At 40.1% G+C, this 27,893-nt stretch overlaps 2 protein-coding genes across 11 annotated transcripts in view; both read left to right on the top strand.

The window, feature by feature from the left end:
- jakmip3 (Janus kinase and microtubule interacting protein 3) overlaps nucleotides 1-4,350 on the top strand; it is a 38,681-nt gene extending 34,331 nt beyond the window's left edge. For 6 of the 9 annotated variants that reach the window (XM_076759623.1, XM_076759628.1, XM_076759622.1 and 3 more), the window contains 3 exons: nucleotides 1,484-1,717; nucleotides 1,852-1,917; nucleotides 2,068-4,350. In XM_076759623.1, the coding sequence (XP_076615738.1) occupies nucleotides 1,484-1,717; nucleotides 1,852-1,917; nucleotides 2,068-2,118 (351 nt within the window). In that variant the 3' untranslated portion in view covers nucleotides 2,119-4,350. The remainder of the gene's footprint in view (nucleotides 1-1,483; nucleotides 1,718-1,851; nucleotides 1,918-2,067) is intronic. The other 3 variants (XM_076759618.1, XM_076759616.1, XM_076759617.1) reach the window with 3 other exon arrangements.
- A 5,046-nt stretch (nucleotides 4,351-9,396) lies between these two features.
- Nucleotides 9,397-26,178, top strand: dpysl4 (dihydropyrimidinase like 4). Of its 2 annotated transcripts, none has more exons than XM_076759888.1 (15): nucleotides 9,397-9,738; nucleotides 12,872-12,960; nucleotides 13,187-13,371; nucleotides 13,460-13,624; nucleotides 14,634-14,695; nucleotides 14,826-14,906; nucleotides 15,235-15,303; nucleotides 15,632-15,752; nucleotides 17,431-17,587; nucleotides 17,707-17,848; nucleotides 18,649-18,733; nucleotides 18,889-18,974; nucleotides 19,072-19,251; nucleotides 19,704-19,869; nucleotides 22,186-26,178. In XM_076759888.1, the coding sequence occupies exons 1-15, from the start codon at nucleotides 9,454-9,456 to the stop codon at nucleotides 22,275-22,277; spliced, it is 1,965 nt and encodes a 654-aa protein (XP_076616003.1). In that variant the 5' UTR covers nucleotides 9,397-9,453; the 3' UTR covers nucleotides 22,278-26,178. The 2 variants fall into 2 exon arrangements, with proteins under 2 accessions (XP_076616003.1, XP_076616004.1); XM_076759889.1 differs by lacking the exon at nucleotides 9,397-9,738 and adding an exon at nucleotides 10,813-10,955.
- Nucleotides 26,179-27,893: the final 1,715 nt, after the last annotated feature.

Below are 27,893 nucleotides of genomic sequence, written 5' to 3'. Positions count from 1 at the left end.
TCCAGACTGTTGGTAGCAGTCCTGAACACATCCCAGTCAGTAGAGTCCAAACACGCCTGGAGATCCTCCACAGCCTCGCAGGTCCACTTCCTTGATGTCCTCACTACAGGTTTGCAGAGCTTTAGTTTCTGCCTGTACACAGGAATCAGGTGTACCATGACGTGGTCAGAGTGGACCAGTGCACTGACTACCTGACTGGCAGACCACAGTATCTAAGCCTGCAACACTGTGTGTCAGATCAAGATCAATATTCCTTTATTTGTCCCGCGAGGGGAAATTTCAGACAGAGTGGTCAGCAACACTGGGGCACGCAGGGGACTGTCCTCTCTCCCTTTCACATTCTACACCACGGACTTCAACTATTGCACAGACACCTGCCATCTTCAGAGGTTTTTTGATGACTCTGTCATAGTTGGATGTATCAGTAAGGGTGATGAGGATGAGTACAGGTCTGCTGTGGACAACTTTGTCACGTGGTGTGAGCAGAACTGCAACTTAACGTGGCAAAGACTAAGGAACTGGTAGTGGACCTGAGGAGAACCAAGGCACTGGTGAACCCTGTTTCCATCCAGGGGGTCAGTGTAGACATTGTGGAGGATTACAAGTACCTGGGGGTACATACTGACAATAAACTGGACTGGGCAAAGAACACTGACAATCTCTACAGGAAGGGCCAGAGTCGTCTCTATTTTCTGAGGCGACTGAGGTCCTTCAATATCTGCCGGACTATGCTCAGGATTTTCTATGAGTCTGTGGTGGCTAGTGCTAATCTCTATGCTGTTGCGTGCTGGGGCAGCAGGCTGAGGATGGCTGATGCCAACAGACTTAACAAACTGATTTGCAAGGCCAGTGACATTGTGGCAATGGAGTGTGACTCTCTGTAGTGACTAGTATCAGAAACAAAGCAGTCGCTGAGAGGCTGAGGTGTTTGCTGATTGTCTGACACGCTGTACAAACGAAATATTCGCTGAGATCCAAAAAATGTGTTTATGGTTTTTATTAAAGAAATAGAACCACTTATTATAACATGCACAAAATATGGAAAAAAACAATCACAGTGATCAAAAGCAAAACGGCGGTCAACAAAAAAAAGAGTCTCCCAGCCACTCATCCTCTCTTTCTTTGTTACCCCCCGCCGTGTCAGTGCACAGGTGATTATATTAACTAGACCCTACCGCCCGTATCTCTGTGACCCAATTACTGTGATATTAAAAACATACAACAACCAAAATAACAAAATATAACCACCAAAATAACCCAAATATAAACCACAAAATGATCTATTTATATTCATCATAACAAATGCCTTCATGGCTCCTACAATATATATGTTTTTCTCTCTTCTAATTTTATTCTAATTTTATTCTTGTAAGGAGCAACGATAACAAAAACAATTTCCCCTCGGGGATCAATAAAGTAATTCTGATTCTGATGATCTGATAAAATATTTTTCAATATTTTAATATATCTGCCCTTTATACAGAGAATCCTGGAGCTGGAGGCCATGTTGTTTGAGGCTCTGCGACAGGAGGAAGAGTCCGGGATGGAGGGATTAAAGATGGAGGAAGGTCGCCTATCTGAAACTTTAACGGAGGAAGAGAGGGAGGAACTTAGGAGAGCAATGGATCAATGGAAACGAACTGTGATGTTCGAGCTGAGAGAGAGAGATGCCCAGATCCTGCGAGAGAGAATGGAACTACTGCAACTCACACAACAGGTAAAAATTCAACCAAGGGATAACTCAACAACAAGGATACGTTTAAACAATTTAAGGACATTTAGAAGTTTACCTGCGAGTATTGCATGTTTCATATTATTTTATATTTGACACAATGTTGGTGTATCTGACAGAGGAACAAGGAGCTGGAGGAATTTATAGAAACACAGAAACGACAGATTAAAGAGCTGGAGGAGAAGGTAATACTACGACACTTGTGATGCTACCACTAAACTAACAGAAACGCAGTAAAGTCTGCTTTTGGATGGAGACAATAATGTAAAACCTGCTCTTTGTGCCTTTCAACTGGCTCTCCACTGTTTTACACTGTTTTATTCTGTTTCTTTCAGTTTCTATTTCTGTTTCTATTCTTCTCTTTGGCCTTCATCCTCTGGTCCTAACAGCAGCTGGTGAGTTACACACTGACAGAGCAAAGAGGGTTGTTTTCATGCTACTGCTAAACAACACGGATAACTGCAGCGCAACACACTGTAAACAGGGTACTCAGGGTTTACTTTAGGTACAAAGAGGTGGTTTTGGGTGCATACTGTTTACTGGAGGTATTCAGAGTTTACTTCAGGTGCACACAGTTTACTCCAGGTATACAGTTTGTTTCAGGTACACCGGGTTGACTGTGTACCTTTAATTGCAGCACAAAACACTGTAAACAGGGTACATAAGGTTTTCTTTAGGTACACAGAGTTAGCTTCAGGTACACATGGTTAACTACAGGCATGCAGTGTTTACTTCAGGTACACAGACCTTACTGCAGGTATACAGAGTGTACTTCAGGTCGACAGGATTTACTGGAAGTTTACAGGATTTACTCTAGGTACAGAAAGTTTGCTCCAGGTATACAGGTTTTACTCCTGGTATAGACAGTTTACTGTTAATATTTTTCTGAATCAATATACTGTAAATCTATTATGTCATTAATGTCTACAGGTTGTGTTTATATCACGTCACAGAAAAGGTTTTAATGTTCCAGTCTGTGTTTTGGTGTCTGCAGGCCAACAGAGTCCTGCAGCTGAACACTCAGCGGTGTTGGCTCAGTCTGGATCAGAACAAATGAAAGGACGATTCAGAAGGTTTCAGGGTTTGGAGCAGCAGTTTATTGACTGAAGCTTGTAGGCTTCACTGACTGGCTGCTGTCAGCCAATCAGAGTAGAGCCCCAGCTGTCAGCTGACTCTGGGACTACAGAAGTCATGGTTTCCACAGTAACAGCTGTACGCTGCGTTTCACACATTCGAAAACCACAACTGGCAACATCGTAACTAGCTTCCTGTTAGCTGCTGTTAAGTACACCTGATATTGCAGCTGACAAACACTTTCTGGCCTCAGGAGGCCCTCTGGACCAAAGTGGTGCTGGACTTCATACAGTTTTACCTCAGCTAGCTGGACTTATGTCAGAGTTACCTCAGCTAACTGATTTTAAACATTGTTAGCTAAGTTAGCTGAATTCATACAGTTAACTCAGCTTGTTGACTTCAGTATTAAGGTAGTTGATGGGTCTGTTTCAGTTGACATACCGATTTGTGAGTTGATGAAGCTGTAGTGACACAGGCACATTGATGGATTAAAGTAGAAGTGAACTGGTCACTAAGGTACCATGATCAGTTCACACAGTTGAATCACTGTAGAAACACATTAGAAAACATTAGAAACTCTGATAAAAGTTCTGTCAAATTTAACTGTGTTCTGATTGGCTGTTCCACCTGCAGACTGGAGAATGTTGAACACTGTAGGGCCTTTCAGCTCCACTCATGGATCTCAGGCTACAGTGGCAACCTTCATCTGGTTTCAGCTTGAATCATCCCCGGACCAAAACCTGATGAAGGAAACATTTGCTCCTGATGTCAGGAGGTCTGCTGGAGGTCAGGAGTGCAATGACTGAACTAGAAAACTAACAAAACCACATTCTGATCTGAAGATTTGAAACATGAAGTTTAACCCGCTGCAGTTTGCTGTCATCACTCTACAGAATTTAGATGTGATCCAGTCTCTGAACCAGAATGAGTAATAGAATAATAGAGAATAATTTCACAACAGAAAAATATTATATTATATTATATTATATTATATTATATTATATTATATTATATTATATTATATTATATTATATTATATTATGAATTGATGTATTCTTCATTTTACTCTGCTACAAGAGATAATGACATTTGATATTGAAATGACCATCTGATGAAATGGAAATCTAAGAGGAAGTGAGTTAAATGAAAAAATCAAAAGTTTAAATATCCAGAATCAATCTCTCTCTACAGGTAAAACCTTCCATATTTGATTTTGATTTTATTACTATTTGTCATTTCAATATCAAGTTAATTTTGTTTTTGTTGTCAGCTTTTAAGTATGTTGTATGATCTGTGGCAACAGAGTAAAAAGAACGTGATTTATTGATTTATCAAAAATGTGAAATATCTTTTGTTGGTCCTGCAGGTTTGGAACAGAATCAACACAATGAATCTGTTCATGTTTTAAAAACTGGATCCTGCGGTTGTACTTTTATTATTCCAGATGATATTTTTCTATCTCTGCAGTGAGTCTGAACTCAGTGAACATCTGAAGAGTCAGCGGGTTGATGTGATTACAGATTAAAAATGGAAATGAGACCGAAGACATAACTGTGTTTGTGTTTTGTTGTTGAACATGAGAACGTTTTTCATAAATTGGCCTTCAGATCAGAGACTCTGATCGAACCATTGTATTGATTATTCAGTATTTCTTTCCTCAGAGAAATCTCAGTGTAATGTTTTCAATGTTTTAAAATAAAATGTGGTTCAGATAGTCATCCCAGCTGCTGTAGATTCCCACCTGTACAACATGTTTAATATTTGCTACACACGTCAAATAATGCAACACATTTTTCCTTCCATAATTACATACTTACATTAATGAGCAGGTGAACAGGGGTATCCTTATAAAGTGGCTACTGAATGAAGAGCTGAAACAACATGATACACAAGGTATGATACTGTCACATGCATTCAGTGTATCATGTATGTACTGAGTATACATAAAACTGTGTAAAATGTATATATATATATATGTATTTCTGTGTAATATATATATATATATATATATATTTGTTATATGTATGTATTTCTGTATAATACATACATATATATATATATATGTGTATTTCTGTGTAATACTGTCAGATATACACAGTGAGAGTCAGACAGGAAGTGACTTCTCAGTTTAAAAGAATCACTTATGCACTATAACTAGACTTAATAACTAAACATGCCAAATCATAATGCCATCTGCCAGACAGACTAATTTCTCAGAACTATAAACACTATGTGCCAACCTTTTTGTGAAAAACTACACACAGATCCTTTCATAAATCCATGGCTGCACCATGTGCTCATTTAGCATTGAGTCACGACAGCTGGAGCCCAATTAACACACAATTCCCCGGTGGAAAGGTTGAGTCAAAACTGTTCACACACCAATCAGAACCTCTGGATAGATTAGTAAAAGGGCTATGGTCAGTTCATTTGTCCACAAAGACCTGAAGGTAGAGGAAGAGGACACAGGAAAGATAATATAAGGAGACCAATACTTTCTAATAAGAGTCCTGCAACTCCAGCTGATTATGTCCCTCACGTCAGGGTGTCAATGAGGGAATCTGAGCCTCTATAATCGGGACCTTCACAGAGGAATACACGTAGTAAGTGTCTTCCATCCTGTTCTCTGCTGTATGTAGATATTACAGTTGGCGCTTCATCTTGTAAAGAGGTTGTTCTGTGGGAAAACTCCATTGCAGTAACAGTGTTTTTACTGTAGTGTTCTGAATTGGTCTCTCAATTTATAGTTTGTAGTGGTTGTGTATTTTTTGTTTTTTGTGTGATGTCTGAGGGCAAAGGTCAATTGTAAGATTATGTGGTTTTGAGTGCAGTTTGCTTTTGACATGAAGTTTGAAGCTTGCAAAGATTAGTGTGCAGTTATGCATTTACATTTAGAGTGTTGGGAAATGGAGCATACTTTCAAGTAACGTGTCATGGCAAACAAAACAACTAACATGCAGACTTTGGTGTGTGTGTGAGTGAGTGAGAGAAAGAGAGAGAGACATTAGATGTAGTGAATGTGACAGGCAAAGAAATCCAGTTCAGACTGCAGCGTCTTCAGAGCATAAGCAGTAATGAGCACTGACATGCGTGTGTGTGTGCGTGTGTGCGTGTGTGTGTGTGTGTGTGTGTGTGTGTGTGTGTGTGTGTGTGTGTGTGTGTGTGTCCCTCCCTCCCTCCTGTCAGTCTACAAAGTCAGCTAAAAAGCTGAATGGACTGTAAGTCACTTTGTGTTTGCTGGACATGAAACATTCGGAGTGCTCACTGTAATGTCACATGATGATGTGAGACTTCACCCTGAACACCAGGATGCTCCTCTGTCAATAAAAAAACAGTTAAATCAATCAACAGATCAGTGCGGTGTCAGCAGGTATTTGAGGTTCATTCACTAACAGTCAGCTTCATGTTCTTTGTGTTCACTGCTGTTGACTGACAAAAGTTGAACAACTGTTAGAAAATATCTGAAGAAGCCTGCAAGCATAAAAACTGAAGGAAGAAGTCAACTACAACAATGACACCCATGATGCATTTCACCAACAAACAGAAAGCAGAAAATGCACACTTCTATATCTGTATCCATCTATATATCTATTTTTTAAATATACTGTTACACATCTTTTTATCTACTGTGCAATAGTGAAACCCCCTGTACTTAAACCATGTGCAATTCTCAATCCTTGTGCAATTTTAATTTTTTTCCCCCCTTAGCAATCATGTTTCTGCTTCTTCTATGTTTCCTTTTTATATTCCTGATATTATTGTTGCTGCCTGTAACACTCTAATTTCCCCTATGGGGGATTAAGAATGTTATCACTTATACACATACTATTGTTATTATTGCACAAAACAATGGACTGGGAAAGGACTCTGTGTGGCAGAGATGAGTGTTGTCATGTATTTTACCTTTCTCTCTCACTGTCCTAATTATTTTCCAGTAAATCACATGTATTTTGAACCTTTCAGAACTTGAAAAATGGGTTGGCTGTATCATTGACAGGAGTCCTCCGGTACCACAGGTGGCAGTAAGTAGAGCATTAAGTATAATTTCTAGTGACAGGAAGTTGTTAAGAACAAGAATAAAAAGTTGTGAAAGTATCTCACTAAATGGGAGGAGTCTTACCCATACTTTATAAAGAGCAAGATCTGTCAAAGTCATTCTCTTTGTAAATTGTGAAATGAAATTTAGTGTATCACGCAAAAGAAAAGCAACAAATTTGTTGTGCTGAATTGGTGGTGATGTTGATGGCCCTGATGCTGGTGGTCCTGATGTTTCCGTTGTTCATGATGTTGCCTGTATTGCAGCACTCTTCCCACTAATTGCTCCCAGGCTCTTGGGGAAGATCCTTAGCTAATGGATATCTCTTGCAATTCTCTTCTGTAGTATTTTTTTCAGGAAATAATATGTACTCTTGGACCTCACACACATCTTTCACTATTCTTGCCACTGTGCAGTAACCCAACCTATAGGTAAAAGCTATTGATCCGAATGAATGTCCTGTTGGCAGATACATGAAATAAGTGTAGAAAAAGTAGCAGTGAGTTAATAATCCATTTAATTAAAAAAATCAGTACTTGTAAATATATTTTATATTGTATAGTTTGAATATATTATAAATGTGTTCCAATGTGTAATTCCAAAGGTACTCTTCAGATAAATTGCATAAATAATGCACTCCACTTTTACTAGGTTTACCTGCTTCATAGCTCTAAGGTTTTGCGTGTGTGTGTGTCTCTCTCACCTGAAGTGCTGTCTTCTCGAGGTTTACAGGGGGATTTTCAGAATCAGAGTCAGAATCATCAGAAAAAGCTTTATTGCCAAGTATGATTTTACACATACCAGGAATTTGCTTTGGTGAAGTTGGTGCATGACAAATCTTCAAAAAAAACAAAACAAAACAAAACCTATTAAAAAGTAAAAAAAATATAATATGAATATATGTACACAGTCTGTTTTTTTTTTTTTTTTTTTCCAGAATAAAAAGAGCAGTACAGCTGGCAGTGATACAGTAAAATAACAAGGAAATCCAAGCTGATCATTAATGTAAGGCATAGAGTTATGGCAATGTCAATGAGACAAGTAGAGGCAGAGGTGGAGTGTGAAGAGTGTCGGGGGGGGGGGTTCTGGGCCTTGTTGATAAGCAGATGGGGAAAAAACTGTTCTTGTGGCGTGAGGTTTTGGTCCTGATGGACCGCAGCCTCCTGCCAGAAGGGAGTGTCTCAAAGAATTTGTGTCCAGGGTGAGAGGGATCAACCACAATCTTTTCCTGCATGCCTCAGGGTCCTGGGGGTGTACAGGTGCTGAAGAGGTGGAAGATTGCAGTCAATCACCATCATTTTGAGGCGATGTCTCTGTTCAGTCTGTTGAATGTGGCATAGAAACTGTTGAGGTTGTCCAGTAGGGTGGTGTCTTGGGTAATGCTTCTAAATATTCAGGAGGGGGGGTGCACCAGTTAATATAGCTACAAATTCTCAGTCAGACTCATGATGGACATTTTAATAGAAAAATATAAATGAATGCAGCAGACCGACTGACATTGTTGTTTTTAATCTACACATTCTTCATCTCTACATTACGAGGTTACAAGTCAATTTGGCTCCATGCTCTCAATCAGTGATTTGACTCTTTATTTAATATATCTCTCTGTTGTAGAAAACCATGAGCCATGTGGATCTCCTGCCGTAAGTCAGGCAAATCTCCATCTCACCTCACGGGTCTACTGCTGTCTGCCATTCCTCCCTGCCACACCAGCTCATCTTGTCTGGATTGCACATTTCACATTGACTATATATTGTACAATCAACTGTCTTTTTTTTTACAAGGTTATCTGCCTCTCTGCCAACCTCTTATTTCAATCTGGAGAGTGAATGAAATAAAGACGATGATTGTTTAGTATGACAGACAATATGTGATAATTACATCTTATCAGAAAGTCTTTGGAGCTAAGATTCCACAGTGACATTTTGTAATGGTGGTGCATCACCCTGAGCAGCAGCATGATAAATCCCTCCATGGAGTCCAGACACCAGTGGCAGCTGATGACTCTGCTGAGATGGATAGGCTGATGAGGATGATGAAGCTGAAGAATCTGCGAAGACTGGGCAGTGATGTGGAAGAGGAAGGGTGCAAAACACAGCAGCATGACAGAACTGAGGCAGACAAAGAGAATCATGTTTAAAAAGTCAGCACCAAGATGACTGGTTCACAATGGAGTGTCACTGTGCGATTGGATAGATGTAACAAGCTGATATCTCAACTGACAGCTCCAAATAACGATGATAAAGAAATGAGTGAATGCAGGATGTTTTGAGAAATACAGGCCGAAGCTTGCAAAAGAAGTCTTCCTGGCTGAACTTTAGCAAGAGCTTCATGAGATGATTGATTGAAAATTTATTTTTGTTGTTAGCCAATCCTCTTCTCACAGTCAGGACTCATTTTTCTTTTTCTTCTTCCTCCCTCTAATCAGTTCCTCTTGGTCTCAGTTTGAGGTCAGTTCCTCCCCTCCTCCATGGCCTCCTTTTTCCTCTTCTCCTCCTTCTTCTGGTCTCCTCATTTATCGCCTGAGGTCTTCAGCCAACCCCCTCTCCCTCGTCCTCCTCCCCTCCCTCCCTCCTCCACCTCATCTTGTCTCAGATCAGATGTGTCCACAATGTCTGAGAGGAGGTATTCTCAGGAGGACGACTGCTCCTCTTTACTGTCCCGGTTGGGTTCGGACTCTCCTCGTCCTCGGATGAAGTATGGAGGCATGTTCTGTAGTGTCGAAGGAGCTTTCGAGAACAAAACCTTGAACTTCGAGTCTTTCAGTCCGCAGACACAGAGACGCCAAGCTGCTCGAACCCGAGGCGACAGCCATGACAGAAGAGATGCAGTGAGGGGAGGACAAACGGTGGTGTATCCCTCTGGACATGGGCGGGAAAACTATGGCAAGAGAGAGGTTAGAATTGATTCAGAATACATTTTATTTATTTTAAATTGTCTCTGCACTTGAAGTTTCATTTACATTTGTGACTTATTTTTTACTAATTGAGGATATTTGAAAGTATAATTCATTCTGATTTTGCACTGAAATAATGAAGTGTGCCAACTGAGAGAAATCTGATGAATGTCTTTTTCAGCTTTTAAATCACTTTTGAAAATGTTTCATACAAGGAATTTAATTTCAGCTTTCTGCTTAAACACAATTCCGAGGTCAGATTTACACGATGATGCACATACAAACATACAACTGAACAAAGGAATCAGACACAGATAATCAAGCTTTGATGTTTCTCACGTTAATGTGAATTTACAGGAAGCTCTGGAAGAAGTACTCAGAGATCTTAGTGATGCTGTTTGTCTGGATGTTTTCTGTCTTGATCTCAGTGTGATTTCCTGATTGGTAAACAGTGGCACAAAAAGGTCAAGATAAAAGTGTACAACATAAAGAATAGAAAAGCAACTATTTATGTACATTTGTACAGATAAAAATGCCAAATGCCATAAAAGCCTACTGCCATAGACATCAGCAAAATGTTCAAGTATCAAAAGTAAAAGAATATCACGATATCAAATATCACTATTCTCACAATGTTTCCTAACCAAATGATCAATCGATTGATGGAGAAAATGATCAGCAGATTGATCCAGAATGAAAATAATCATTAGTTTCAGTCCAACACAAAACAGTTAAAATGAGCTCCAACAGGAACATCCTGCTGTGACATGAACGAGGAGACGCAATAATCTTAAGAGACCAGAGACAAGAGGACAACAGACACAGGGGACACTTTACTGCATTCAGTATTTCTACTTTAACACTAGAAGTACATTTTACTGATCATACTGACCTACTTTTACTGTAGTAACACTTTCAATACAAAACATCCTTTTTTAGAGACTCGATGGAAAAGCATTTGAAAAATTCAGTCCTGTAATGTAAACGTCAAAAAAAAAAAAAAAAAAAAAAGCTAGTGCACAGGCTTTTATTTTGAAGCTCGACACCGGAAGCTGTGTGTATGTGCTTGTAGTTGTCTTGACGTTAGAGCTGACGGGACAACAATAGCAGTCTCTGCGTGTGTGTGCGCGCGCGCGTGTGTGAGAGCGGATCAATCAGCCGATCACCGATCGATCAAGATGTCGTTTCAGACCAAGAAGAACAGCGTAAGACCCGCGGTAGGTCCGAGCCGAGCCTAGTCGATCCGAGCCGAGCCGAGCAGGCATAACGGGGGTCAGAGGAATGATTCTGGGCCGGTGAGGCAGGATGCTGCAGCCCCGCCTGTCAATCTAGATCGAGGCTGTCCGGCGGTCAGTCTGACCGGTCCGGACCGTCAGTCTGTCAGTGTCTGCAGGTGTTGTACACCCGCCCGGTTCGGCCCGGTTTGGCTTTAAAGAGGTGGCGAAGTGAGGCTGAGAGATTAATTGTAATAATCACTGAGGATGATGATGCTTCATAAGAATTCTGAATAAAACCAGATAGGACTTGGTTTGTATTAGCCAACTTTAAGCATCACCTGGTTTCTATACTTTAGTGGAAGCATCAATATTTTTATCCCAAATTTTTAAAAGCCAACACTTCCTGTCACTCATTTTTAGCTATTTGTCTGGACCTTAAAACACAAACATTTAATTATAAATCAATCAGCTCTGACAAAGATTGTAGTTTAATCATATACTTTGTGTTGTATGAAGGTATCAGATTTCTCTGGTTAATCTCAGATTTTCCATCACATTCAAATAAAACATTGAGCTGCTTTTTAAGATTTATCTGAAATGATGAAATATTGAACCAGTACTGCTTTTCGTGGTCTGTGTGCTGCACTCTGACAATAACAACAAAGTTGAATCTAATCTAATCTAAATATTGAACTAGTGTGTTCAGTTTGATAAGAACCTCATTTCAGGATAAAGGTGAAGGATATTTAAACAGACTGACACCAGCAGGTAAAAACACCTTTCAGGAGTTCAAAGAGCTGACTTCGACATGTTGTTGCTTTTATGATTGCAATGTTCACAGCAAATTTCATCTTATCACACTGATTCGTGGAGATTTACCTCAAATCAACATTTGTGTCAAATCTATTAAAACTCTTGTAATCAAAGAGTGCCAGTATAGATAAAATGTAAGCACATTTGGTCAAGTACTGTCTTTAAAAACACTTTGGAGGTACGTGTATTGTAGTATTTAAATGTTCTGCTTTAACATTAATTTGCCTCTCTCTTACAGCTGCAGTTACTGTCGGTTAAAAACAGATTAAACATTTCAGATGCATGTAATGTATCAGAAATTGTGATCTAATAACACTGACAGTGACCATTCAACCTTCATATTGAGTACTTTAATACTTTAAGTACATTTTCCTGATAGAACTTTCATATTTAAAGAGGCAATAATGTAGGCTGCATTTTTATAAAAGCAATGTACAAGTGGGATGCTGTGTAAAACATCAATAAGATAGAATGTGATCACCTGCTGATCCTTTCTGACATGAACTCCCCTGAAAACAGTCTAAAGAATCACGGATACTGATCTGTTTGTTTTTTTTGTCAGAGTGTTTGATTTATTGATTGCTGTCAGGATGTAAAGAGCATTTCAATAAATATAACAAGACATGCTTCTAAAATACATGATCTACTCTGGCTTTAACACTACTTTCATTTTACTATCTGTACTTGTTTTACAACCTTCGTTATTGTATTTGTTCTTATTGTGTAAACTATAGCACTAAATATTATACTGATTATAGTATATGGAGACAATACCATTCTATATTGAACCATGAATATTTTCAGAAACAAGAAAGGTCAATTCCTAAATGACTGGTCTTTAATTACCAAGTTTAAGAATCCTCAGACAATATATTGTTGAGACTTTTTAAAGTTTCAAATATCAGAATGAGACCTAAAAACTCAAACACCATGTTTTTGTTTTGTTTTTTTTTGTTTTTTTTTTTAGAAATGTTTGACTTCCAACTGAAATGTTTCCAGAAAATAATTTTCATTTGGTTTTATTATCTCACAGTAATTGAATCTCTAAATGTTAATATCCATAACCTCCTGTTTTACCCAGCATCCTCTCTGTCTGTTTCCAGGGTGACCGTCTGATCATCAAAGGAGGAAAGATTGTCAATGACGACCAGTCATTCTATGCTGATGTTTATGTTGAGGACGGGACCATCAAGTAAATATATTGCTATTCATAATAATATGAATTGTTAATTAATTACTGTCAGTTCAAACTAGTTTCACAGTTATTCAGGCTTTTTGTTGACAAAAATGACTTTGTGCAGTTGAGCACTCCTGTTTTTTCGTTGAACATTAGCACCTGACCTCTGCATGTTTTGTGGGTCCACCTGTTGGCTTGTCTGCCTCACATCATGACATTTCCTGTCATGTGTCTTGATCAGACAGATCGGTGAGAATCTGGTCATCCCGTCTGGCGTGAAGACGGTGGATGCATATGGTCAGCTGGTGATCCCCGGAGGGGTTGATGCCAACACCAACCTGCATGCACCACAGAAAGGCCTTAACCCAATTGATGACTTCTACCAGGGAACCCGAGCTGCTGTGTTTGGAGGAACCACCACAATCAGTCAGATTATGACCAATAACCTATCAGCACTCATCAATCAGTTCCTGTCAGGGGACAGTAGTTATAACACAGATGTTTGTGCTTACAGTGGACCATGTGCTGGTGGAGCCAGGGACTAGTTTGCTGTCAGCGTTTGATCAGTGGAGGGAGGCTGCAGAGCAGAGGGCATGCTGTGACTTCTCTCTACATCTGGACATCACTCGCTGGCATGAAGGACTGTACGAGGAGCTGGAGACGCTTATCAAAGATAAAGGTCAGAGGATGATTTACTGATTGTCTCTAAAGGCACATACAAAACTAGAGACCATCTTGTGATGGGATAACAGCAGCTGTGACTGCTGACGACATGTTGACAGTCTGACCCATCAGTGTGCAGTAATCATTACTACATTATTACATGAGTGCTCACTACTCATTGGTCAGACCACACCAATCATCGAGCTTTCATTTTTATCTCAGCTTCATGCCTGTAAAACTTCATGACTGCATCTTGCATGGTTATTATGCTATTATGTTGACAAAATCTGTCCGGGGTCAGACAGACTCACAAGGTGGAAATGATAAGAGCTACCTTCTTGTCAGCAATACTGATTTACTCACATTTAAAATTCTAGATTCCATACCAGGGGCCTCATGCACATGCAGTGCACACATACTAAATGGTTGCATGCACTGGTTTTTACTCACACCCGAGATGCATACAAAAGGAACGTGACATGAGAAGGCCCATGCCACAAACTCTTGTCTGGCTCTGTCAGTTGGCGACGCAAAACTACAAAGTACTGAAACTCACCAAATGTTTCAAAATGACATTTCCAGTACAGTTACTGCGTATGTCGATGAAGTAGCCCATGAAAAACCATGATTATGCTTGTGGATACACCATAATAGATTGATCATTTATGCAGGTAATGTTTAACATGAGAAAGGCCAAAACCCAACTGGCGTCGTCATTTCTAATTTATAGCTCCCACAACACTGGAGGAAAATGCTATTTTCACACTCCATAGCTTGTCTTAAAAATGAGGGTGTCAAATGAGAAAGGCCACTTTAGAAATAGAGACAGGCACCCCTCTCTAAATCTTGGAAGTGACCACGCTGGTTAATGGACCCTTAATAACCCTCCGCCTCGCTTCAAGTAGGTTTGGCTTACCGAGTGCAGTGAAAATCAATTGAAACTAATTTCCCACAGATGACACGCCTTACTTACTGTGCCAAAACCAAGATCACCCAGCGTTTAAATATTTATATTTGTGTTTCAGGAGTGAACTCCTTCCTCTTCTTCATGGCCTACAAAGACAAATACCAGAGCTCCGACTCTCAGGTGAACAACAGTTAAAATATTTTTATTGGTTTGTTGTTGTTACTGAGGGTGATTATGGCTAGCATACATCAATGTTTTCTCCTCATTTCACTGAATCAGCATCTTGTTCATTTTGTATTCACGGTTTCAGCTCTACGAGGCATTTGGGGTTCTCCGGGATCTTGGAGCCATCGCACAAGTCCATGCAGAGAATGGAGACATCATTGATGAAGTAATACAGCCTAACCCATGAGACAGAAGCTTTTGCTTTTTTCATTGTTATGTAGGAAGGTTGCACCACGACCCACGACCCACTACCCAACAGAGAACAAACATCAAGTGACCATTATTTGTAGCCAGCCAGGTGTCTTTCCCAGGGTGTCAAATACTGACTCACACACCCCTTAGTGTCTCATACAGATGCACAAGTTGTAACATTTAGTTTCTGTATGAGATGCATTAGGCTTTCAGTTTATTCCACAATAAACCCATCCATGACAATAGATCAGTTTGGGCTTTTTTCCATATTTTTACAGTATATTTACCGGTTTGTTTTTCAGGAACAGAAGAAGCTTCTCCGTCTCGGCATCACTGGACCTGAAGGACATGTTTTATCTCACCCTGAGGAGGTATATACACCTGTAACACACCTGTAATTACATCTCTAACCTACCTGGAGTTACACCTGTAACATGGCTGTAGAACATGTCCATAAAATGCAGAATTCATTTTAAAAGTGCTTTAATCACTATGAATTAACATGCTCCACTTTAGATTTCTGAATTATTGTATCCCCTACCCACGGTGAGTTCACTGAGGACTTCTAGCTGTCCCGAAATCTAGATTTTGAGCAAAAGGTGATGATGTGTATGTTGTCATGTTGTGTTTGACTGATGATGAGTGTGTTGTCATTATTTATTGCCACTGATGTGTATGTGTTGTCATGTTCTTTTTCAGGTGGAGACAGAGGCAGTGTACCGGGCTGTCACCATTGCTAAACAGGCAAACTGTCCACTGTACGTTACCAAGGTGATGAGCAAATCTGCTGCTGATGTCATTGCCAAAGCCAGGAAGAAAGGTGACATCCTCATCACTTCATCATACCCTTTAAACCAGATTAAGTTTATTAGATATTACAATGATATATCATCTACTATATGAATATTATACAGAGTATATAAAATTAGATCAATTTAAGTTAGATTTGATTGTCCCAGCGCACCTCAGTAGACTGAGGTACCTGTGGACCAGGTCTGACAGTCCAGCTATGCATCCTCTATGGAGGATGAGACAGTCAGGTTCAAGAATTCAATTAAGTGCTCCCTCTAACAATATCCTCAGCCCAGATCAGCAGCTCTCCTCCAAGTCAAGTCAAATCACTTTATTTATACTGCCCAGTATCAAAAATCACAATTTGCCTCAAGGCGCTTTTATAATCTGTATAGCATATGACAACCTCTGTCTTTAGACTCTCAATTAAGACTAGGAAAAACTCCTGAAAAAACAACAGTTAAGGGGGATCCCTCCTCTAGGACGGACAGGCACACAATAGATGTCAATTAGCTCTTCTGACATTGTAATGCCTGTCTGCCGCTTCCACAATCACCTGGGCCAACAAGCCTGAGATGTCCACTTCCTTGGCTTCACGCCCTCTGTAACTGCTGTTGTCATGAGTTGGGTCTTTGGTAGCTGCCATGGCAGAGACAGGTGACCTTTTTAACCACAACTTGGAGCAGCCACCTCTGGAATTCAAGCACTGAACAGACCCATATACCCTACCCCTGGGGCTCCCTGAACACCGGGCCCTGCCTAGAGAAAAGTTGTCTGGAGCATACGCACAGACAATACTCTTCTGGGACCAGTCCAATGCTTCAATAGACCCTTGGCCTACTCAGGTCTGAAATACTTCCTCCTTTTGCTTGATAGTCTCGTCTGGAGAGCAACTCCAGTTGTGAACATGGGCCACTCTGATTTCATGTCCCCAATTTTCTACGCAATGCGTGACAAATTCTCCAGGAGATGGGAGGTAAAGACCGGGGCCTCCATCAGACCTTCCCAGTTCATTGTCACTACCTGTTTGATTTTACCAGGTCTGTCCTGCAGTCTCCCCACCACCTGCTTGAACACACCACCAGGCGGTGACCAGCTGACAGCTCTGCTTCACTTTTTACCAAAGACATACAACAGCAGATCTGATGGCAAGGCCACAAAGTTGATCATCAACCTTTGACCTCAGTTGTTCTGGTACAGGTACACTAATGAACCACCAATGCATGAGCTGCACAAAAGTCTAATAACAAAACACCAGTCAATCAAGCAAGTTGCTCCTCCCAATCATCCAGGTGACTCTGTTGTTGCCCATGTTGCAGTCCATCAGCAGAGCAATGAATTCCCCAGTCAGTGCTCTCTACAGGACCCAGCCCACAGAGTCCAAGAAGGCTCGATACTCTGAACTGCTGTTTGGTACATTAACACAGCAGCTTTCAGTTGGCATTCATGAGTATTACCACACCTGCCTGGCACCTCTCACCGTGTGAAGCTCTGGAAAAGAAGAGAGCCCAGCCCCTCTCAAGGAGTTTGATATCAGACCTGGTGGTTTGCACAGAGTTGAGGCCAACTATATCTACTGACCCTGACGACACAGCATCCAGGGTCACAAGGATGGATAAACCCCTCCACTACAGTAAGGTGTGGATTCTTGGAGGGGTGCTCAGACAAATGCTGTAGTTTAAACATCCCCATTTTTCTGTCATCAGGTATGGTGGTATATGGGGAGCCAATCACAGCCAGCCTGGCCACCGATGGCTCTCACTATTGGTCAAAAGACTGGGCCACAGCTGCTGCTTTCGTCATGAGCCCGCCTCTCAACCCCGACCCTTCAACTCCACAGTACTTGACCTCCCTGTTAGCATGGTTAGTATGACTGTATCTCTCTGTTAACATGGTTTGTATTAACGTGGCTTCACCGTCCACCTCAACATTTCAGGTTTTCTGGGGTGAATCTGACAGGTGGTTGTGTGTTTTTTCCTCAGTGGAGATCTGCAGGTAACTTCCAGCGCTCAGGCCAGCTTCTCCACAGCTCAGAAAGCTGTTGGTAAAGATGACTTCACTCTGATTCCAGAGGGAACCAATGGGATTGAGGAGAGGATGTCTGTGGTGTGGGACAGAGCTGTTGTAAGATCTTTCAATGCCATTAATTGTAGAAATGTAGATTGCAGAGCACATTCTCTGACTCTCCCAGAAGACATTCATTGTTGTACTCAAGTGTTCACATGAAAAGTGATAGTTGGCTGTAAAATTGAAGTCATGAATTTGTTTTCAGTGCAGGAGAATGACTGTATGAAAGCCCTGCAACTTGTGCAAAAAATGGCCCCCAATATGGTCACTTTTTGGAACACTTGTAATGCAACAATCTAATACACTGCACAAGTGTAGAGTATGTAGATGTAGATGTATGTAGACAGTTTAGATTATTAACATGATTGTTTCTTGGCCAGATGTGATGAGTCATATTAAAATGCTGTTTCTTCTGTCAGTGTTATAAAATTAACAGTGTTTTCACTACGTTACATTCTTTCAGTCATAGTATCCCACAATATCAGTTTATAATGGCAAAAGCTTTTGACACTAAAAGTCAAAAGTTGGATCCTTGTTTGTACATGCCCAGTGGAACTCTGAAAACAGTTGAAGAAAAAAACAAAAAGCAGACATCATTCATAAAGCACCCTATTTCTCCTGTTAAAGGGATTTTGTGGGATTTTTCATCATCTGAAAAGAGAATTGGGGATGTTGGTCTGAGTTGTATGAATGTATGTAGATGCATTCTAAACTATCAAAGTTTCCCCGTCAAAAGTATTGGTCAAACAGGATGAACTTCACAGTGGAAACTTCACCAGTGAGACAGAGTAGCTTTTTCCTACTGATGTCACCTCACTTATATCTTTATATTGATTTTTGTCACTCTGTCTCTGCAGTCTACAGGGAAGATGGATGAGAATGACTTTGTTGCTGTAACAAGCACCAACGCTGCTAAACTCTTCAACATTTACCCACGCAAAGGTATCACATTAGTCAAAAGAGTTGAACTGTGGACAAGCCGAAGACATGCAAATATCCAGTAGCAGTGATTTTACTGTTTGGTTTACACAATATTTAGATCTGTAAATGATATCTGTAACACAGTCGACTGACGTATCTGTCGTTTGTGTGTTCAGGACGGATCGCTGTTGGATCAGATGCTGATATTGTCATCTGGAACCCAAAGGAGACGCAAACTGTTTCTGCAAAGACTCACAGCCTGGTAACAGCACATCAATCTTCATCATCCATAATCAAAATTTATTACCAATCATCAAAAACTACTCATCCTCTGTTCCATGCTGCCTGTCTGTGTGCAGATGGTGGAGATGAACATCTTGGAGGGTTTGGAGTTTCGAGGTGTGGCATCAGTTGTGATCAGTGGTGGTCGAGTTGTTGTGGAAGATGGAAAACTCAATGTGACTGAAGGTTCAGGACGCTTTATCCCCAGGAAGGCTTTCCCCGATGCGGTCTACAAGAGGATAAGAGCTCGCAGTAAGGTAATTTAACAACTTGTTAACAAGTAAACTTCCTCATGTAATGATACACCATATGGCCTACTATCTAAAACTGTGACAGAGTGTGAGAGCCCACAGCAGGGTCACCTCATGGTTAACAAGATAACCATCTGTCACTGGTTAATGTGTGAACTGGCCTGACCTACAGTTAAAACAGAACCACCTGAGTAACTGGTTAATCCTCTGACTAAACCCTCTGATGCTACTGATTAACTGCCTCACGTACTGATATCTACCCTGACACAGGATCAGTGCTCACTGCACCATAACCATGAGTCAACTGGCACATTAACAAGGTCTTTACAGGGGGCCAAAAATCAAGAACTAAAATGGTCAGCCCCTGTCTGGTTGATGAACTAGTTGATTAGTTAAGTGACAATCAGTCAATCTACTGGAAGGTTGTTCAGTTTTTCTCCTATTCTTTATTTTCTCAGATGGCTGAGGCTCGTGGCGTCCCCCGTGGAAACTACGATGGTCCAGTCCATGATGTCATCAGCATGACTAAATCTGTCCCACCCACTCCAACCAACAGGGGCCCCCCCTGTCCGAAAACCCAAACTGGCTCTCGAAACCTCCATCAATCAGGATTCACCCTAGCAGGTGGTGTTCATACATGCAGAACAGACATACACACACATCTGCAGGATTCTGATTGGATTGGACTGGATAGTCTGTATTGTCCCTGAGGGGCAATGTGGTTTGGAAACAGCATTCGCCGCAGCCAATATACAACCAGTTCACATCACAGGAATAAATGGATTCAAAAAAATCATGAATACATAAAATAATCATATAGTAGATGTCATCACAATAAGGTTGCAATGAACTTTAAAAGCGCTAAGCATCCATTGATCCTTTGTTAAAATGTGTGTGCAATAGTGATGAGGCCTACTGCTTATTTAAGAAGCAACTGCTGACGGAGCAAATGATGTCAGATATCTATTTGGTTTGGCGCTCCTAGGGAAAGTGTGCCTCCTCCCTGATGGCAGGAGTCAAAAGGCTGCATGAAGAGGGTGTTGTGTATCCGTTTGGATGGCCTTTTTCCTATTAGTGGTTCTAGCTTTAGAAACATGGCCAGGATCATTCAAGTTGATGCTAATGGCCATTTGGCAAAGTTTAAGTCTTTCCGAGGCTGTTTTTGTTAATAATGCTGATGTTGCCAAACCAGCTACTGTCAATGTTAAAACTCCCCAACTTTTTCAAGAAAATGTAATTGGCCTCTTTGCAGATGGAGTTAGTGTTAGCATCAATAGTAATTTTGTCATGTAGGATGGTGCCCAAGTACCTATAAGTACCTATATTGCCTTACAGTCTCCACAGCTCAGCCATTGATAAAAGAGGTCCTGTGGCAGGAGTGTGTAGGTGAAAGTTGATAAGCATCTCTTTTGAGGCATTGAATTGCAAGTATGAGTCATCGCACCATTTGTTTAAATTGCACAAGGCTGGACCATGGCTCACCTCATGGTCCTGCGGGAGTGTGAAAATCAATCAGTCATCAGCAAACTTTATTATGAATCTTGACTCAAACATGGCAGTCATTGGTGTAAAGCACAAATAACATGGGTGACAAAACACACCCTGTGGTGAACCTGTAAACCAGGGCCTTACATGAGGTGTCATTAATGTGTTGTCTGTGACGTCACTGCCAGGAAGTCAACCAGCCAACATAAAGTGGCAAAGTCAATGCCAGATATTTTAGATAGACTGCAAGCTAGAATATGAGGCTGCATGGAGTTGAAAGTAGATGAGAAATCAACAAAGGATAGGCATGTATGGATTTTCTACTCCAACAACAAAATTCAGTACTGTTTTGGTGACATTCATCACATTCAGTGATGGAAACTTGGCTGCTGGAACAACAATGATTCTTTCCATAATGTGGGAACTTTATTCTGTGTTAAAGAGAACTTGAAAATAACTCTGAAAATGCACAGAAGAACAAATTACATTTTTAAAGTAGTCAGCCATTGATGTGGTCAGGCACACAACTATGTCTCAGATTTGTCAGTTCAAGAGTTCTTCAGACATCCATTTCATCAATCTGAATCTGCCCTTTGAAGTACCTCTAAAATTTTGGCAGTTCATTGCTAAAATCATGGAAAACAAAATTTCAAATACAACTGGTTTAACATCCTTTGCCAGAATGGTGTCAGAGTTATCAGGGTTAAGCCCCTTTTTTCTTATCCTGAATTGCCACCACTCTTATTTTGACCAAGTTTTGAGCATCTCTTTGTTGGTGAATATCATCTTGGTGGAAAGCTGTCTTTTTCAGATTGAGATTATCCTTGAGGGAATTGCTAAACCCAAGGCTTATTATTTGTGTACAGCTCACACACTGGTAGAAATGACTAAGGGGCTTCTTAAAGTTAATCACCAAGCATAAAATGCTGGGCATCAGGGAAAATGCGTTGCAGACGGTGCACAAGCAACAGTGATGGGTTTTGCATTTATCTGTAGACTCAAAGATTAATATACACCCATTCCACAAACACTTGTGGAATTTTTTGTGGGAAGTAGAAGGGGTGCAATGAAATAGACAGAAGCTCAATGTAACGGCTGCAAATCGATTCCCTTGCTGTGACATTCTTACCCCATGCGTGAATTGGCATATAAACACATGCCACTTCTCTGTGATTTGCCAGTTTGTTATGAGTCACAGTTAAGACAAATGGGCTGACCCGAGCCATTGATTTTGAAAGCCTGACTCAAGTCATGACTGTTAACCATGTTTTAGTCAGTGCAATCACACAAGCATTATTGTAACCTGGCATGTATTTCATATTCATGTACAACTCATGGACTCAGTGACTGCACAGTTCCAAGCATAATAGAGGGAATCAGCAATCGGGACTCTCGAAGAAGTAAAACGATTAACATTACTCACTGATATTGTTTTCTTCTTCTTCCTCTTTCCAGGAGCTCAGGTTGATGACCACATACCTCGCCGCTCTACTCAGAGGATTGTGGCGCCACCTGGTGGCCGATCTAACATTACATCCTTATCTTAAAACAAGAAGAATTCAACTGTCAATTTGAGTTTGTTGGACAATTACTACAACATACAGCCAAACCCTACTACAACCTTACAAATAGTTTTACATCCTGTAACTGAGGTACTTTTATCTGCTACTGAACCATAGTACAGCCTGACACATCCTTCATCAGTAGCACTTAAATTAGAACTTAACTCTCGAACCTGATGTACTTCAAGTAATACTAAATCCTACTGCAAACCCAAAGCTCTGATTAAACCCTACAACACTACAGATCATTTAACAGAGATACTTAAACTATTGCCAACCCCTAACCCTAAATCTGACAAACCCTGTAACTGTACAAGTAAGACTAAATCCTAAAACTTAAGTACTTTAACTAGTATGAAATCCTACAACAATCATACAACTAGTACTACACCCTAGCACCTTAGTACTTTAACTAGTATGAAATCCTACAACCCTACAAACAGTGCTACTCCCTGTGAATGTAGTACTTTAACTGTGACTGAATCCAACTACAACCTTACAAATCCTTTAATAGTAGTCCCTCAGCTAACACTAAAACCTGTAACAACCTTACCACTGGTAATACACTCTCTAACAGTAGTACTTCAACTACGATCAAACCCTACAGCATCCCTGCAGCTAATAGTAACAGTGCTTTTATAAATGCACAGCTAGTACTAAACCCTACAACTAGTACTAAATAGCTTGAAAACAGGAACAGTAAGTAAGAGTATCATATCCTTCAATATTGGTCCTTCAAGTAGTACTTAAGCCAACAACTCGACAACAAGTTATAAACCATGTCACTGCTAAATCTTACAATAATTCTAGCAACAATTCTACTCCAACTTCCCCCCAACTAATACTAAATCCTAAAGGAGTTACTTCAGCTACACCCAATAGTATTAAACTATACAAAAACCTTACTTCAGTGAATACTGAATGTTCCAACAATGGTAATATAACAGTACAACAAGTACTTAATTCTGCAGCTACTACTTAATCCTACTGGAGTAGCACTAAACAATAAAACCAGTATAAAATTTTTGAATAATGGAATTACAGCTGGTACTACACCCTACATGAACCTCACAACTAGTGAAAAAAGGTACAGTTACTACTAAATCCCACACCGATTGTACATCAACTCAAGTAGTAGTGAATGGTACAACAATGGTAATACAATGCTACAACAGGTATTTTAATCTAGAACTACTTCTTGTCCTATAACAGCAGAATGACAGCTACTTCCAAACCATAAAAAATAGTATGATAGTACTGAACCCTATACCCATTACTAAAGCCTGCAGTAATGGTACTACAACTCTATAAGTACTATTTAACCCCATGACAACTTTACAAATCCTACAACTTCTATCCAAACAGTACTGACTGTTACAAAATTATAATACCGAAACCCAACAACTAGAACTGAATCCTACAACAATGATACTTTAAATAGTACTTAATGTTATTGGTATGGTTCTCGGAATAAATGATTTGATGTACTGTAAATCTCACACATATTCTTAACCACATTTCATCCTAAAACTGATATTGTTCTCTTTGTCTTCAAGCACTTGCTGATGAAGGCGGTCGTAGTAGTAGTAGTAGAAGTAGTAGTTGTAATAATGGTTTAACCTCAAAACATACTTCCAGCTTCCTTTCGTGCTCATTTACAGTGTAAAGGTATTCACATTAATTCATCATCATAAAACACATTTGAAGACAAACTGTTTAACTCCAGTATATTTCTTCCGACTGGGTTTACTGGGTTTCCTTTGTTAGAGCTATAACCTGCTGTGATCCATGAAGTCATTCTGCTCATTGTAGATTAAATTCATATTGTTCTTAAGTCAGTGTAGTCCTTACTCTATTTTAAACACTAGGTCCGTAATATTTAATGTCTCCATTCAATTTAGATCTAATTTCACGTTTTTTATAATGGTATTATTTGGGGGCATACTACTTTTAAATGTGTTTAAATCTTGATCTGAGCCACATTAAATCTAAGTCTGTATGAGACTATTATAAAAACATAGTTCCAAATTGTTCTTGTATAAATTCATCAGTCTGTAGTTTAGTAACATGTTCAGTCCTGATAAATGTTTCTATTTGTCTGATTTAGTCCAGACTGACTGAGCTTGACAGCAGGATTAATTCTGTCAGGACTAATTCAATATCTTTCATCTTTCAATTTACTGATAGTTTACTGTAGTTATTAATCAAATATTTGACAAGTGAATGCAAAGTAGAATGAAACTTTCAGACTAACATCATTAGATTTTCATGAGTTTTAAACATCATCTGATAAATGGTGCTAATAAATCCAGTGGTAGCCTGCAAGTAGCAATCCCTTCACTGTGCCCCCTACAGTATGTAAACAAAGTGACTCGGTACCCCAGAAATTAAGTGATGTCACCACTGAAAAAAAACAGCCCTGAATATGGATGTATCATAAAAATTGGATACTGGACTCCAACATGGCAGCAAATAATTTAAAAGTAAACTTCTCAATGAGCACATAAACCAAAAACAGCTGTTCAGTTTTGACACTTGCTGCTGTGTTGTGTGGTCCCTGTTCATTGGTGTTTCTCCTGGTGGCCCCACCGACACAGATTGCTAAACCAAGCAGGATTGTTCGATTTAACTTCGTCACCTCAGCATTGCCAGATGTAAACAACAATGAGGGTGTGATCTGTCAGCAGTAACACATGTAAGTAACTATGACTTCATATTTTATCATTGAACATTTTGAGGATTCCTGTGTTTTCCACATATACTGACCCTATTTACCAATCCCTATGGTCATTGTACCAATCTCTGTACTTGGTTTAGCACTCTGTGGGCCACATCAATGTTTTTTTCTACCATATTAGCCCTAGGGGGCTCTATATGTTGGAGGTCTTTGGGGAAAATGATTTCTGGCCTGCAGGAGTTTTGAGTTGCAGTATTGCAAGTGTCCACTAGGACAAGAGGCAGTGCTATGCTACATCTATTAGTACATCTATGGCTCTGATCCTGCTGCTAGAGGGCCAAAATCTACCATGACCTCTGATCACTGACCCAGAGTGTAAAGTAACCAAAACAGTTTTTCAGCCTGTTATGTCATAGCTGCAGACCCCCTCCCCTTCCTGCTCTGTGACCTCCGGTGACCTTGGAAGGGATTTTTTAGAAATGTATTTGATTTGTAAAGGCTTCACTTGATACCATGATCATTTTATATTTTTTATAGTTTTTGTAATCTGACAGTGTTAGCATCAGTGATTGGAGTACTCACAGTTCAGCGACCATGCAGCCCACAGCAGCTATGTTGGTGCCAAACTGTTGCTATAGTATGAGCATTTGGTATGAGCATGTTGGTGGAGAATTGAGAATTATTTTTTGTGTTAATTATTTTTTAACCCTAACCCTTACAGGAATGGTTTGATCATTTGAAAATTAGATGTTCAGATTGCAAAAATTATCATGTCTGTAAAGTAAATGTGAAGCTATAACCCTCAGCTGGTTATCTTCACATACAGCCACAGCATATTGATGGGAAAACCTTTAGTCTTGTCATCAACATGAGGCTGCCATGCAAACAGCAAGACTCCAGGAAGTCAGAGTGAGTAGCCAACATGGTGTCCTCATTAAACACTGTAGTACTGATTAGGCTCCAACATGGCAGCTGTGTTCCTGCAAGATGAACTGTTTCTGTAGCAGTTGGTTGTTTTTCTATCCCAACAGATGCACTGGTGCCAACGTGGACTCTTTCAATATGCTGTGATCATGTGTAGACATGGCAGTGTGGACAAGTTATGGTGGTGAAGGTGTATCTGTTGTTGCTGTTGTTGTTCCTGTAGTGAATATAAAAGTACTTAGAGTTGTGATGAGAGCTGCATGAATAAACTGTGAAGAGAACCACAGCTGAGTAAGATGTCAGTTTTTATACTTCATCATCCAACTTGTGACTCCTGTCTTCAGAGCGTCTATTTGGATAAACTCTATAGAATAACCCTTTAATGGGGAAAATCAGACGTCTACAGTCTAAAGCCATGCTAACAGCAGGATGGACTATAAGGCTTTTATAATGTTGTCCATCTTTGTTTAGCATGGTTTCATGCTAACATTAGCTAACTAGACAGTTTCCCCTGGGGAAATTGTGAAAGGGCCATGGCGACTACTGCCGGAGTGTGTACATATACATTACGTTATATGCCCATATGTCTGTTTGTGTGTGTGGGAGCGTGAGAGAGGAGTGCTCACAGAGGTACTGAGCCTCAGAGGTTGCCAAGACAACTTGAGGGGCCCTCCCAATCATGCTCTGTGAGACACAGCTGCGCGCGCACACACACACACATGCCTGCTCTCAGTACTCAGGCACACATGCACTCAGAGAGAGAAAAAGAGCCATTTTCTGCCTCTGCACTGGTCTCACGTTTGGGCTTCTAACCCACACACACACACACACACACACACACACACACACACACACACACATATATATATAAAGAATAAAAAAAATCATGCATTCATATAAATATTAGAATATAGGGTAAGGGTTTGCCAATAAGAAATGAATTGAAAAAGCTGACTTCCATATCTCCAAATTTTTCTCCTATCTCTTACTATTGAAATTGGAGTGTCGGAGTCAATTCAAAATGGCCGACTCCATGTATGACTCCAACTTACATTAAGTGGCCACTTGTGGGCAATGTAACCTAATAAATGTCAAAATTCCAAGTTATGATGGAAAATCCATCTAATTTCACATGTTCATTTATTTTCTAAGTTAATGCCGTCTTTTCAGGTATTTCCATATTTAATCATAAAAATTCATAAAAGTCATAATTATCACCCAAAAGCGGGTTTAAGTAGTGGAATTCCCTTTTTTCATCTATTTTCTATGTTAATGCCGTCTTTTCGGGTATTTCCATATTTAATCATAAATATTCATAAGAAGTCATAATTTTTGACAAGAACATTTTAAGTAGTCTAATTTCAATTTTTCACCTGTTTTATAAGTTAAGGCCATCTTTTCAGGTATTTCCATATTTAATCATAAATATTCCTAAAAGTCATAATTTTTGCCCAAAACCTGTTTCAAGTAGTTTCAACCAAATTTTGTCCAATACAACTGCCATTAGAGGCTATTTTAATGTTGTTGAATCCAATTTGTATCTTTACACAGTCTGAGGTGTTTTCACTCTTAACAGTACAGTTTGACCTGATTACAAAGTGTTGTAGCTCATAATGGGTCTCAGAGCCTCACCAAGGACATCAACGGAAAGGTCTCAGCCCGCTGGAGTGCATCTTCAAAAACTGAAGCTGTACGCCCTTGCAGTGAGGAGCTAGGGGGCATCAAAGATTAAGGGGGTAAGTGCAGACATGGACAAAAATGATCAAACTTTTTTAGGATTAAGGGGGTAAGTGCAGACATGGCAAAAATTGCCGAACTTTTTACTTTGAGCTAGAAGGCTGAAAGTTGGTCAACCCCCCCCCCCCCCCATTTGATGAGTGAGTGCAATGGTGTTGGTCCTGAAGCTGTATGACGTTGCATTGAAAAGTTATGGCCATATTAATAGGATTAAGGGTGAAAAGGCTGATTCGGCAAAAGTTGCCGAACTTTTTTTTTGGAGC

The sequence above is a fragment of the Chaetodon auriga genome, chromosome 20, assembly GCF_051107435.1.
Source record: "Chaetodon auriga isolate fChaAug3 chromosome 20, fChaAug3.hap1, whole genome shotgun sequence".
NCBI lineage: Eukaryota > Metazoa > Chordata > Actinopteri > Chaetodontiformes > Chaetodontidae > Chaetodon > Chaetodon auriga.
This window is presented reverse-complemented; position numbering and strand designations above follow the sequence as displayed.